The sequence below is a fragment of the Amaranthus tricolor genome, chromosome 11 (assembly GCF_026212465.1).
Source record: "Amaranthus tricolor cultivar Red isolate AtriRed21 chromosome 11, ASM2621246v1, whole genome shotgun sequence".
NCBI lineage: Eukaryota > Viridiplantae > Streptophyta > Magnoliopsida > Caryophyllales > Amaranthaceae > Amaranthus > Amaranthus tricolor.
Window position 1 is genome coordinate 25376491 of NC_080057.1, and position 13125 is coordinate 25389615.

At 33.0% G+C, this 13125-nt stretch overlaps 2 protein-coding genes across 2 annotated transcripts; one reads left to right on the forward strand and one right to left on the reverse strand.

The window, feature by feature from the left end:
• The first annotated feature begins 1246 nt into the window (after positions 1-1246).
• On the forward strand, positions 1247-12168 carry LOC130827188 (threonine dehydratase 1 biosynthetic, chloroplastic-like). Its single transcript, XM_057692843.1, has 9 exons — positions 1247-1822; positions 7006-7185; positions 7283-7555; positions 8454-8660; positions 9188-9436; positions 9519-9592; positions 10333-10450; positions 11570-11704; positions 11797-12168. Exons 1-9 carry the CDS (start codon positions 1367-1369, stop codon positions 11935-11937), a joined length of 1833 nt encoding a protein of 610 aa, XP_057548826.1. The 5' UTR covers positions 1247-1366; the 3' UTR covers positions 11938-12168.
• LOC130827189 (uncharacterized) lies at positions 1741-5944 on the reverse strand. The gene is made up of 2 exons (XM_057692844.1): positions 5479-5944; positions 1741-5004 (listed from the first exon to the last, which is right to left on the reverse strand). Exon 2 carries the CDS (start codon positions 4180-4182, stop codon positions 2920-2922), a length of 1263 nt encoding a protein of 420 aa, XP_057548827.1. The 5' UTR covers positions 4183-5004; positions 5479-5944; the 3' UTR covers positions 1741-2919.
• Positions 12169-13125: the final 957 nt, after the last annotated feature.

The window sequence follows — 13125 nt, forward strand, 5'->3', positions numbered from 1 at the left end:
TGTGAGAGAATGCTCGTTAGATGTTTGGCTCCTTGAAGTGCTGCCGGTGAAGGATGCGACAACAATACAATCACGGCTTCTTCATTACCCGAAAGAAAGCGGATCATCCCAGTTAAGTACTCGGATAATCGGTGGACGAGATCATACTCAAGCTTAAGGTGAATCTTATAAGTTATACCGATCCATCTTATACCAAGAAAAACCCTTTTTTTTGATTCAAAGTGCCACTATTTTAGGATATTTGTGAAGCTAAACCAACACACCACACATATGTTTAGCTATATATAACTTTGTTGTACATATTCTTACACTTTGATTTGCACATCCAATAGTGTATGAAGTGTTAAAGAAGTATCATGTTCGTTTTGAGATGCTTACAGACATGTTTAGTGGAGAAATGTCACTATCAGTAATAGGTATAATGAAACGTACTCTACAGTGTAAAAGAGAAGCATAAAACCGCAAACATTGTTGGCGTTTGTATATAAAATGGCTAACGATGTTAGTTGTTTTGTTTTATACATAGAATTGATAAACTATGTTACAAAGTTGATTATAAATAAATGACTTATTAAATTATAAGGACTTTTTATTTATGTGAAATGGCATATGATATTTAATAACAAAGTGTTGGTCGGAAACAACCTCTTTTCTATCATTAACAAGTGCATAATAATGATAAGATTGCATATATTTGACCCTTTAAACCTCATCTTAGGTGGAAACTACTTAATATTAATGGAACAATGAATGAAAATAAGCGTAACTATTGACAATACTGATAGCAGTTATGTATATACAACGATCTATTGTTAAACACCTCAATAAATGTCTAGAATACAAAATTCTATTACTCGTAGTCTACTTTACATAAAATCTTTTCCCAAAATTCCAACGTACAATGTGCATTTTTTCACATTCCAACATTTTTTGAGATAAAAAATTCATCGATTTTAATCTACTAGATTAATTTAGCTCTTTATTCTATTAAAACAAGAAAAATCGTTGTCAGAATTTTTTAAGATCTGTCGACAACTTAAATAATTTTTTATAATTCATAAAAAAATTCATATCAATACAATGTTTTTCTTATTTTAATTTAAAAGTAGTCTGCAAACAAGGAAAACAGTAAAATTGTTCATGGATATACCAAAAACCAATAAGCATCTTCCCAATTCTTTTCAATTCTCTTTTTTCCAAACTGAACCAAACTATCGTTATAAGAATTATAATTTTTTTAGGCTATATATATATTTAAAATTTTTTGTAAGGTACATTGAAATTTGGATTTATTAGGTTTTATTTTGGGAAAATAATCTAAAATAGAACTTAAAACGCCAGTCATCCAATCATACTACAATCGGCCATGACATCTCTCTTTCTCTCTCATCCCACCGGCGCCGCCACCACTACAACATCCGCATTCAAAAATCTCTCCTCCGGAAACCGCCGTTTTTACCTCAATTTTTCCCTCCTGCATCTTCCAAAACCTAACCGCCATCATTTCTCCATTGTTCAAGCTACAGTTTTCTCTAAAGAAGAAACACTCACTAACAAACCTATTCCTTCATCTTCTTCGCCTTCTTCTTTGAAACTCGTTTCTACCGATTCTCTTCAGTATGAGAGCGGTTACCTTGGCGCTGTTCCTGATTCTTCGTCATTGGATTCAGAAGTGGTGTCTGCCGCCTCTATGGAGTATTTGACGAATATTTTGTTGTCCAAAGTTTACGATGTTGCTGTTGAGTCGCCATTGCAGCTCGCTGAAAAATTATCTGAGAGGTTAGGTACTAATGTTTGGCTTAAAAGAGAAGATTTACAGCCGGTATTGCGATTTCTCTGTTTTCTTCTTTTTTTAAATTGAGTCTGATTTTTCTTCTGTTTGCGATTTTGGAAGATTATTTGTTATATAGTCTTTAGGTTAATTTTTTGATTTATGTTGTTTATTAGGGAAAATTGACGATTGGATAGTATGATTGGGCGAGTTAGAATTTGAATTGGTTTTAAAAAATTGTGGATGATTTTGAAATGGTTTTCTAAGGTTTGTTTTTGACAGACGAAAAGTTAATGTTCATAAATTTTAATCGAGGATTCTAATAGTTGAATTAGTTGAGAATGAGTTGGTTGAAATGAAATCTTTAGTTAGAATTTGTTTCTCTTGTTAGCAGGGCCGTCTCTAACATTTTGGGGACCCTAGGCGAAATAGTATAATGGGCCCTTGAAGAACGATAGTAGATGTCAAAAAAATCATTCATTAAAGCACAAAATATTTTGACAAATTACATCTCCAATTTCACTAGATGCATAAAACAAAAAAACTCAAAAAATCATAAAAAATGAGTTCTGTGGGCTTTTTGGGTTGCAAAATCATTAATAAGAGTATCAACATCGATCTTCTCCTGAAAATCTTTTTCGATTGATAAAATTGCTAGATTATTCAATCCTTCTTGTGACATTCATGACCTCAAGTAAGTTTTGATAAACTTTAATTTTGAAAAGCTCCTTTCGGCTGATGCCACAGTCACCGGGATTGTTAGAAATATTCTGTAAGCAATCAACGCATTTGGATAACAATCCGCAGATTTGACAAACTCAAAAATTTCAGTTGTTAGACATTATATTATTTGGCAAACTAGATTGTAACACTTTCAATTCTGAATAAAGATCATTTAATTAACATCTGAAGAATCTCCATGGGAAAAAGTAGAGTTAAAAGTAACACAATGTTCTCTCAACTTATTTTCATCTAATGATTTTAACTTGTTTGAATCAAATAAAAATCCAAAGATATTTTGATAGGTTTCTAATTCCTCAAATCTATTTGCCAAAGAAGTAATTGCCATATCCACAACAACCAAAAAATACTCAACCCTAAACAATTCTTCAGGTGACTGATTTTGTTCATCGTTTAAATTATTTTCACTAAAATGTTTTTTTTCTAATAACATGACGCTTTGTTGGAAGGATAGCCTCTACATCCATATCAAGTGCAATATTTTTAGCAATATTCATGCAAGAAGTAAAACCTTCTTCCCTAAACTTTTCAAAATATGACACCATGCTTTTTACTTGTTCAATGGTGGTGTCAATACACATAGATTTAGATTGCAATTTTTTGCTTACCTTATTTATAACAAATAAAATTTCATACCAAATTATCATACCAAGCAAAAACTCAAAATTTCCAAGTGCATTATACAAAGACTCCGCTTCACTCTTTGTCTTTGCATCATTACCACAAGAATCATATAATTTTGACAAAGCTAACCTTAATTGGAGAGTTTGAAATCTAATTGCTTTAGCACTTTTAATTCGACTCTCCCAACGAGTATTAGATAAACACTTAAGAGTAAGCTCGAAAACATTGTCAAGCAAAATTTTCCATCTTTTTGTAGAACCAGAAAATAGCGTGTAAAGACATTGAACAATTCCAAAGAATGAAATAGCTCTAGTGCAACAATGTGCCATGTTGCTAAGAGCTAGATATAATGCTCTTAGGTTCATTTCAAGTAAACGCTTTTGTATACCTTGGTGCTTTCCCTTCATATTTGAGCCATTATCATAACCTTGGCCCCTTATGTCATTAATATTAAGATCAAGATCAAGAGACTTTAAAGCGTTTTGCAATCCTACAAAAAGTCCTAATCCTGATGTATCATCCACCTCTAAAAACTCCAAAAACTCTAAAAAGTGCTCTTCAATTTTATTTTTGGATATATTCACACAACGTATTATCAAAGTCATTTGCTCTTGATGAGCAATATCCGGGGTACAATCAAGAATTATTGAAAAATATTTAGATTCTTTGATTGTCTTGATTATAATGTTTTTCACGCTATGGGTCAATATAGAAATCATTTCATTTTGAATGTTATGCCCAAGATAATGATAATGGATTTCACGATTCTTAATGCGTCTAACATGATCTTGCATTATAACATCAAATTCTGCAATCATTTCAACCAATCCTAAGAAATTACTATTACTATCTTGATAAAGTTTTTCATTTGATCCTCTCAAAGGCAAATTATGAGTAGCACAACATTTAAGAGCAGAATAAATTCTTAGTATCACTTGTCTCCATCGTTCTCTCTCTTTTGCAATAGCTTCTTGTAAGTTTTTATCAATTGTTTCATTTTTATTCAACCTTACCCTTAACTCATTCCAAGTAATCATATTATTCATATGTCTATTGCTATTTTCATGTTGTTTGAGTCCCTCACTAATATGTTTCCAATCCTTTAATCCTTCATTTGACAACAAACAATTAATACTAACAGATTTGAACAATTTGCAACAAAAACAAAATACTTTATCAACATGTTTAGAATAAACCAACCATTTTCTATCACTAAGCTCACCATTACTCAACTTTCTATAAAAATGAGCAAACGAAAAATGTCTATTGTAATCATCACGAGGAAAATCAATGTTTGACTCTCTTATAGGCCCCTTCTCAACTAAAATGTCTCTTAGTTATTATCAAGATTTGCCCAATTTGAAGGATCATAAATATCCAAATAAGGAGTATTATGATCATTTGGCACATTATTTGGCATATTATCTCGAATATCATTTGACATATCATTAGGCACATTGTGTGGAATACCATTAAACATATCATTAGGCACATTAGTTCGAATATCATTGGACATATCATTTGACACATCATTTGGCATATCATTTAGCACATCATTAGTCTCATTTTGGACATTATTTTCATTTTCATTTTCATTTTCATTTTCATTTTGGACATTATTGTCATTTGGTGAATTTACTGAATTAGTCTCATGAGAAACTTCATTTCTAACAACAAATTTGTGAATAGCACCTTGTTGTGATTTAATTAACTCTTCATTACGCTTTCTCTTCTTTCTTTTTGCATTTTCGAATAAATGTTTTCTAGGCATCATATATGCAAATTTTAAAGATTGAAACAATAGCACCTGATATGAAGTATTTCTTTTTCCATGCAATATCTCTAAGACCTTTAAATTCGGCTATAACCTGAAAATTATAAAATTAGTGAGATATTTATTTATATAATCTATTACAATTATACAATATACATGATACATTTAAAAATCAAATATCCAGAAAGTCAAAAACATTCCATTAAAAATCAAAAACTTTCAAAAACCAATTCCACTACTAGTATACTATTGTCTATTAAAAATCAATAAATTAAAATAAGAAATTAATTATATTAAAAACCAATTCCATTTCCCATTCAACAATCAAATAACATACTTTCTCAAGCAGGGTCTTCAAAACCCAGTTGACACCAGTGACCAGACGAAGTCACGATTCAAGAACAAAAATACAAAATTCAATGGTTTTTCCACCAAAATTAAGGAATATAACAATTAACACCAAAATGAAATTCAAGATAACCAGATTTTGTTTCGAAAAATAAAATCGATTTATAACAGTTAACACCAAAATGAAATTCTAGATTTATTTAAACCGAAAAAAACTTACCGTTTTCAACGCCATTGATGAGGTTTGAGCAGAAGGTGAAAGGCTGAGAAAGCGGAATTCCAGACGCATGATTAACGCCATCGAAAATGCCACTGCTATTGAAGGAGCTTTGAGTTTGTAGCTAGCAAAGTTATTAGGGGAAGGTAAAAGGTTTGTACTTTGTATCCTTAGGGTTCTACTTTCTAGGTTTTAGTTTACAGAGAAAATGAGTACGAAAGGGAGGCGTTTCATTTGCCTAGTTATTGGACTCCGGTTTTTAAAATTTTTGGGCCCTAAATTTAATTTCAAACTTTTTGAAGTACAAGCTAAGAGGCCCCTCCCTTACACCTATTTTCTGACTTTTAAAATGGGGCTCTGGACGGTAGCCCTTTGGGCCTACCCTCAGGGCCGAACCTGCTTGTTAGTAGGAGTACTGATGAATATGCCTGTAAATGTTGATTTTGACAGTGAGTTGCCGACATGTTTTAAAGAGATATGCAGGATGATTAGATTTATAAAAATGTTTGAAGCGTATTCTTATTCTAGTGTTGCCAGTATTACTCAACACATTTGATGTTGCAATTAACACTTTGATGATGACAATTTAATTTGTGGCTTGATTCGAGCCATTGAAAACTTAGATTTGGTAATAGAGTTGGAGTTACATAGTGCATGTGTTACATAGTATATGTAACTTATTATTCAATATAATGAGCATTGTGAATTTGAGTTCAACTTTGTATTTTGTGAGAAACAAATGACTTTGAGACAAGGTGGAGAGATTCCAAATTCGATCAAACCTTTGTGTTAGGACTAGTAGTTGTAACTATCAAAGATATATAATTTAGAAGGTGAAGTCGTACTAAAAGTATTTGGGAACTTATGTCAAATTGAGTAGAGTTGCAACTTGATAAATTCATATCTTTATTATCTGCTTTCATTCAATCTAAAGTTTTACCTAACAGCTCGTGGATTATCATAAGCGTATCGATGCATATCCTCACTTGTACATTGTATTGTTTCCAAACTTAAAGAAGCCTAAATACAGAACGTACCTCAAACTCTCTTGTAAGAGTCCATAGTTTGAACTCCAAATTCATAATGTATCAATTTTTAGCTCACAACTAAGGAGGATGTACTACATTCGGTGAACCTTGTAAACTTTGTGTGTTCTTTGTTTTACTGCTTTCATTTCATTTGTTTTGCTTGCTCCATTTATTTTCTTGTTTCATACTTCACCTATAAACACATAAACTGATCTTGGGTTTTGAGCTTCCGCAAAGTTGTTGTTGAGCAACCAAGTACTATCAAATGGCATATGTTCTTTTAACAGGAGTATAAAATTTTTTTGGAAACAATTAAATACAATTGTTTCTCTTGTACTCTTATTATGGTTCATCTTGAAAATTGTTTGTTTCCTAAAAGTAAATGCTATGACTTTGAATATTAACAAAATTTAGGATTTTCTTCCTGAAATCTTTTAAGTTATCTCGTGTTTCTGCCACAAATGGTTTAGATTCTGAAGATTCTGGACATTTCCTTTTGCAGGTTTTTTCATTTAAGTTGCGGGGTGCTTACAATATGATGGTAAAGCTTCCTAAGGAGCAATTGGAAAGAGGGGTTATATGTTCATCAGCTGGGAATCATGCACAGGGGGTGGCTTTGTCTGCCAAGAAACTTGGGTGTGATGCTGTGATTGCTATGCCTGTGACTACACCAGAAATAAAGGTTAGATTCTTTGAGAGGATATATATGTGCCAAATATAATAAGACCTTATCTATGAGGTAAAGATTGAAACTGATAATTTTTTATCTTTAATCTCAGTGGAAATCTGTTGAGAGGCTGGGTGCCACTGTTGTGCTTGTGGGTGATTCATATGATGAGGCACAAGCATATGCAAAGAATAGGGCTGAAGAGGAGGGTCGGACATTTATACCTCCATTTGACCATCCAGATGTCATTATGGGGCAAGGGACTGTAGGCATGGAGATTGTGAGCCAAATTAAAGGCCGTCCATTGCACGCAATCTTTGTTCCCGTAGGTGGTGGTGGACTCATAGCGGGTATTGCTGCTTATGTGAAGAGAGTTAAACCAGAGGTTGGTTTATTTCTGTAGAACTTTTTTATTTCTGGTGTTTGCCAATCAAGTTTGTTGTTGTAGGCCAGTAGCCTTTCTGCCCTTTGCTTACTCGATTGTTTTCAGGGAAAAATTTGGGCTTTCCTTTTTCCCCTTTGATTTTTAAAGAGATATGATGTGTTTATTCTTATGTTATGTTTCTGTTACCATCTTAGTTATTTCATGACCGATGATGCTACACACAAAATTACTTGGTACAATAAACTTTTGTTGCACTGAAACACGTATATTGATTATTTTGGCTGAAGTTGAATCTGATGAATTGTAATAGCTGAATAACCAAACATTAGGAGTATTCAGGAATAACTATTGAATGATGAGATATTAAGATTAGCAAAGTTGTATCTATTGAACAATCGGATTGAGCTCTAGGTTTCGTATTCTGAGGAACTGATGTATAACAAACTCATTTGTAATTGTTCTGTTATCCTGATAAAATACTTAGGAGAATGGAGATGATTATGTAGAATAAAGAGTACAACCACAATATAGTGTACATCACTAGAAGCTTTATTCCCTAGCCCTTTATAATTTATTTGTCAGGCCTACAAAGAATGTCATACCTGGTCTGAGTGATGAGTTTGATGAACTGGACATGTCCATGTTTTTTGGGACCATTCCATCAGCCATTTATTTGCTCAAATTTAGTATCCGATTTAAAGAGAGTGATGGGGATTACAAATTTACAATAGTCTTTTGCCTGCTTTTCTGTGCAGTCCTATCAGAGTTTAATTTTACCTGTTCTGCATCTTTTCCACTTTACTTTTTCCTTCAATAACTTTCTTCTGATCCTCGTGTGGTGACTGGTGTTGGTAATTACCTTCAGTTCATATGATATATGTGCTGTTTTTTTTTTCAGGTCAAAATTATAGGGGTGGAACCATCTGATGCCAATGCAATGGCTCTGTCGTTACATCATGGGGAAAGAATTATGCTGGATAAAGTTGGAGGATTTGCGGATGGTGTAGCTGTTAAAGTGGTCGGGGAGGAAACTTTTCGGATATGCAAGGAATCGATTGATGGTGTTGTTCTTGTTAATCGTGATGCCATTTGTGCCTCCATAAAGGCTAGTACCAAAACTTAATACACAATTTGCATTGATCATCCTTCCTATTTGTTTACTATTGGTTCTAGATTAATATTTCTACCATCCTTCTTATTTAGTATTCTGTTTGAATTTCAAGGAATCCATGTCTTTTGTAATAAGTGAGTCATTTGTTTGGGAGTGACAGAAGCGACCATTTCATTGCTCTTGGATCTAGTTGTTGATTGTACAGGGCTTTGTTAAGCTAGATTAAAGACATGCTTACCAGAATTTAGCCTTCATCACCTGAAGTTGATAAGGGTCCCATTTTAGTTGTTCTGGTTGCCTGATTTCTTCTGTGCTTTGATTATGATGTGATTTTTCTTTTGTATACCTTTACCTTGTGTGTTTACCAGAATTTAGCCTTTATCTTGTGTGTTTTTTTAGAATTCAGCCAGGAAAGGAGTGCCAATTTTCTCTCCTTACTGCTAATAGTATGACTTGTTTTTTATTAATTATTTTTTCGCAAATATAGCTACCATAACTGATATCTGTTTTCTTGCTTTCAGAACATGTTCGAGGAGAAACGGAATATATTGGAACCTGCCGGGGCTCTTGCCCTTGCTGGTGCGGAAGCTTATTGCAAATATTATGGCATAAAGAATGAAAATGTTGTTGTAATTACCAGCGGGGCAAATATGAACTTTGATAGGCTGAGATTAGTCACTGAACTTGCGGATGTTGGTCGGCAGCGAGAAGCTGTGCTTGCAACTTTTATGCCTGAAGAACCTGGTAGTTTCAAGAAATTTTCTGAGATGGTATTTTACTCATTTGTTTGATCACCTTACTAGAATAAAATTCGTTGGTCCATTTATCCATATAAGAAGTTTGGTTTTGCAGGTGGGACCAATGAACATTACGGAATTTAAATACAGATTTAACTCCGCGAAAAAAGAGGCTTTAGTTCTTTACAGGTAAGCACTTTTGAACTCAGCCCATAGGGTAAATATGCTCGCGATTGTGGTAACAGGACGCTGATAAGGTAAAGAGTGATGCGGTTATCATAATGCCTAAATATTGGTCGAAACTCAAAATCATAAGATATTACTTAATATGGCCCAAACACGGTTTTTTTTTTTGTAACTTTACAATGCGGGAAATATTGGTTTGTTTATTTTGAAATTCTTTATAACGCGACTGAAGCAACGCGATGCGACCTTGTTTTTACTCTTTTTGAATCAGCTCTAATATGTCAAATGTCAATTGTCTTCTAAATTGCTTTAAATACCCAATTCCTGACATTCTGTTTTAGTATAGATTATAGAACTTATTGTGCACTTCACAATTTTTTTATTTGAGTTTTTAGAGAAGCTGTGCAGAGTAATACTTATATTTAAATGAAAAGAGGTTTTTTTTATAGATGGATACGTGGTAATTGCTTGTTCATGTGGTATAAACATTGAATTTTTGTAGATATGATTGGGTGTCATGACGGGTACTGGGGTACGTTACATGGTATACTTCATGTTTTAACTGGTAAATTAGCCCCTAATTAGCACCTAAAAAAGGATTTGAATGTGGATTCTCGCTAGTTCCTGATATACCTTTTTTCTTGATTGTTTGGAGATGGATAAAAACAATTCAATTATAACATGTGTCTTATTACAACGAGTTTTGAACCTTTTTTTTTGTCTGGTTACTTATATTGATGCAGTGTTGGCCTACATACTGTTACTGAACTTGAAGCAATGAAGGAACGCATGGAATCTTCTAAGCTTCGAACTATTAACTTGACAAACAATGATTTAGTTAAAGATCATTTACGGCATTTGGTAAGCATCTCGTTTTTGAGTTAATATGCTTTGGAGTACTTGTTTCCCTATTTTGAGCAAGGTTGTGATCTTCCTAGAATATCTAGCATCAGGGAAAAAAGAAGTTAGTTTTTTTTTTTTTTTTTTTTTTTTTTTTTTTCTTTTTTTTCCTTCTAAAAAGAGGTTACAGTTGAGGCCCTTGTCAACTAGCCAAATACCTTCTTTTTTCTAGGGTCGATGGGTTTGGCCCATCTGCCTTGGGAAAATGTTGGGTCGAGACGGGAGTTGTGTTATTTTCTTCATCTTATTTGCACTAAACAAAATATACTCCAGCATATACTCATTTGTAAAGCATATATTGTTAAAAGATTTCTTGTTACTGATATAACATGGAAATCTCTTACTAAATTTTGTTTAAGCTCAGAAGTATTGTTTTCACTCACCGACTACCTGTAATTTGTTTCTTCTTTTTATTCCTATTTGAGGAATGAAGAATCACTGTTACAAGTGATCCCTCAAATTGAATTGTTTTGGTTCATGTAGCCAACTCCATATTTTGGGATTTAGGCTTTGGCATTGTCTTGCATTCCCATGAATAAAATATATGCTTATACATGTTTTTATTGTTGTAAGTTGTCCTTTGTTAGCTAGCTGTCATATTGTGAGCTGACTGCAGGGAGGGAGGGATGGGACTTGGGAGAGATAATTTGGCAAAAGTAACCCAACTTGTTTTTACCAATCAACCCGACCCAAAACTGATCTTTCCTCGATATAATATACATGGTTCATTTTTCATATTAACCAATTAACCCGAAATAGCTAAACATAGTGTGTGTGATTTGTATCCGACCTAAATAAGTCATCTGCCCTCTAGAGAGGGATTGGGAGGAAAGAAGACAATCTTTAGGTGCTTGCTTACGTTTTAGAGAGCAAGTAGCAATTCACATTTTACTAGCTAGTAGCTTGCAGTATTTAAGACAATCATTTTCCCACACATTGTCTGTATAATGTTTATGTTCATCCTGGTTTTTCATTTGCTTTTTGTAACGTGTTATTGTGTACTAATTATACTGGGTAAAAACTATAGCCATTGCCATAACAAGTTTTCTTAGTTTCAAACCTTGATCAATTATTTTGCAGATGGGAGGCCGATCAAATGTCCAAGATGAAGTTCTTTGTAGGTTTGTCTTTCCAGAAAGACCCGGAGCTTTAATGAACTTCTTAGATGTGTTTAGCCCACGATGGAATATCAGTTTGTTCCATTACCGCGCACAAGTGAGTTTTTGAATAGTTATTTTTTTGAATAGTTATTTTCTTACATTTATTACGTTTATCGATTCATACTAAAAATTTATTAATGCCTCTAGGGTGAAACCGGTGCCAATGTATTAGTTGGCATCCAAGTTCCTTCGTCCGAGATGGATGAGTTTCGGCAGCGGGCTGATAGACTTGGATATATGTATGCTATAGAGAGTGACAGTGAGGTCTATGATGTTTTGATGCGTTGAAGCGAAATGAAAAGATAAAAAGTAAATTAGAAGCTTTATGTTGGCGTCAACAGTATGTCTGAAAATAAATATGGGTCTGCCAAGTTATTGGGTAAACTAGCTAGTAGCTACTATTCGTGAAGCTTTTTTCAAGGCGTAGAAATTTATAGAAATTTGCTTTTGCCTGAAAGTTCTGCAACATTTATTTATTGCACTCGTCTTCAACGCAACTTCAGAAAAACAGATTATTCATTGACTTTTATCTGACACAAGAAGCTAATTTAAATAAAGATTAAATTTACAATAAAATTAGTACTTTAAAAATCAAGAACAAATTTTTTGATTGGGATCAAAAGTGATGTTACTAAAAGAAACTCACTCAAATACTAACAATTAATAGTAGAGTACTTTTGCAATTAATAGTAGAGTACTTTTGCTTTGAGTTGTGATAGTAGAAGTTTGATTCTCACCGTTTATACCACCTATAAAAAGAATAAATTACATTTTAAGAGCAAAAATTAAAAAAAAAAATTAATGAAAAAAAACTGACTCTTAACATTAGTGCATAATAAATAGATAACACTTACTGCAACTATGTCCGGTGACATTTCATGCACTGATGCACATTTACAACTGCAATTTTCTCAACTTAATTAGAGTTTAGAAGTAAAAAATAGCCAACATTACCAGTTAATTTAGAATGTGTATGGCATATTATTTGATAAAGTAGTGATTTAATTTGGATTTTCAATCAGGTAATAATTATTTTTGATAACATTCATTGTTTTTATCAAAAAATAAATCATAATTCTAACTAGATGAAAAACCGATTTGAACCAAGAAATTGCAAAAGAAATTTTATAAGTTTAATCGGAAATAACTTGTCAACATAGGCTTGCTTAAATACAACTCTTGAAAGTTGAAACCATGCATAGGTAAGAGACTAGCTAACAACCACTTAAATGTAATGAGATTTGTTAAAATTTGTTGCAAAGGAGCGTTAATCATTAATTAAAAGCAAACCATAGTAGAGTTAGCATATAAAATCGAGAGTGTATCAAAGCTTTCAAAATAATGTGAATATATATTCCACAGTTGACGCAGTAAACAACTACTCCATCCCCTTCATTTGGTTATATCCTATCTTTTTATATGACTATATGAGAGCTTTTGACGAGAATGTTGCAAAATAAGCGAGACTGACAAAGA

Bases quoted from the DNA above. Each gene is read 5' to 3' on its own strand.
- LOC130827188 (XM_057692843.1), top strand. From the start codon at position 1,367: ATGACATCTCTCTTTCTCTCTCATCCCACCGGCGCCGCCACCACTACA. The intron at 9,437-9,518 runs GTATTTTACTCA...TTGGTTTTGCAG, and splicing joins TCAAGAAATTTTCTGAGATG to GTGGGACCAATGAACATTAC. The intron at 10,451-11,569 runs GTAAGCATCTCG...ATTATTTTGCAG, and splicing joins AAGATCATTTACGGCATTTG to ATGGGAGGCCGATCAAATGT.
- LOC130827189 (XM_057692844.1), bottom strand. From the start codon at position 4,182: ATGAATAATATGATTACTTGGAATGAGTTAAGGGTAAGGTTGAATAAA.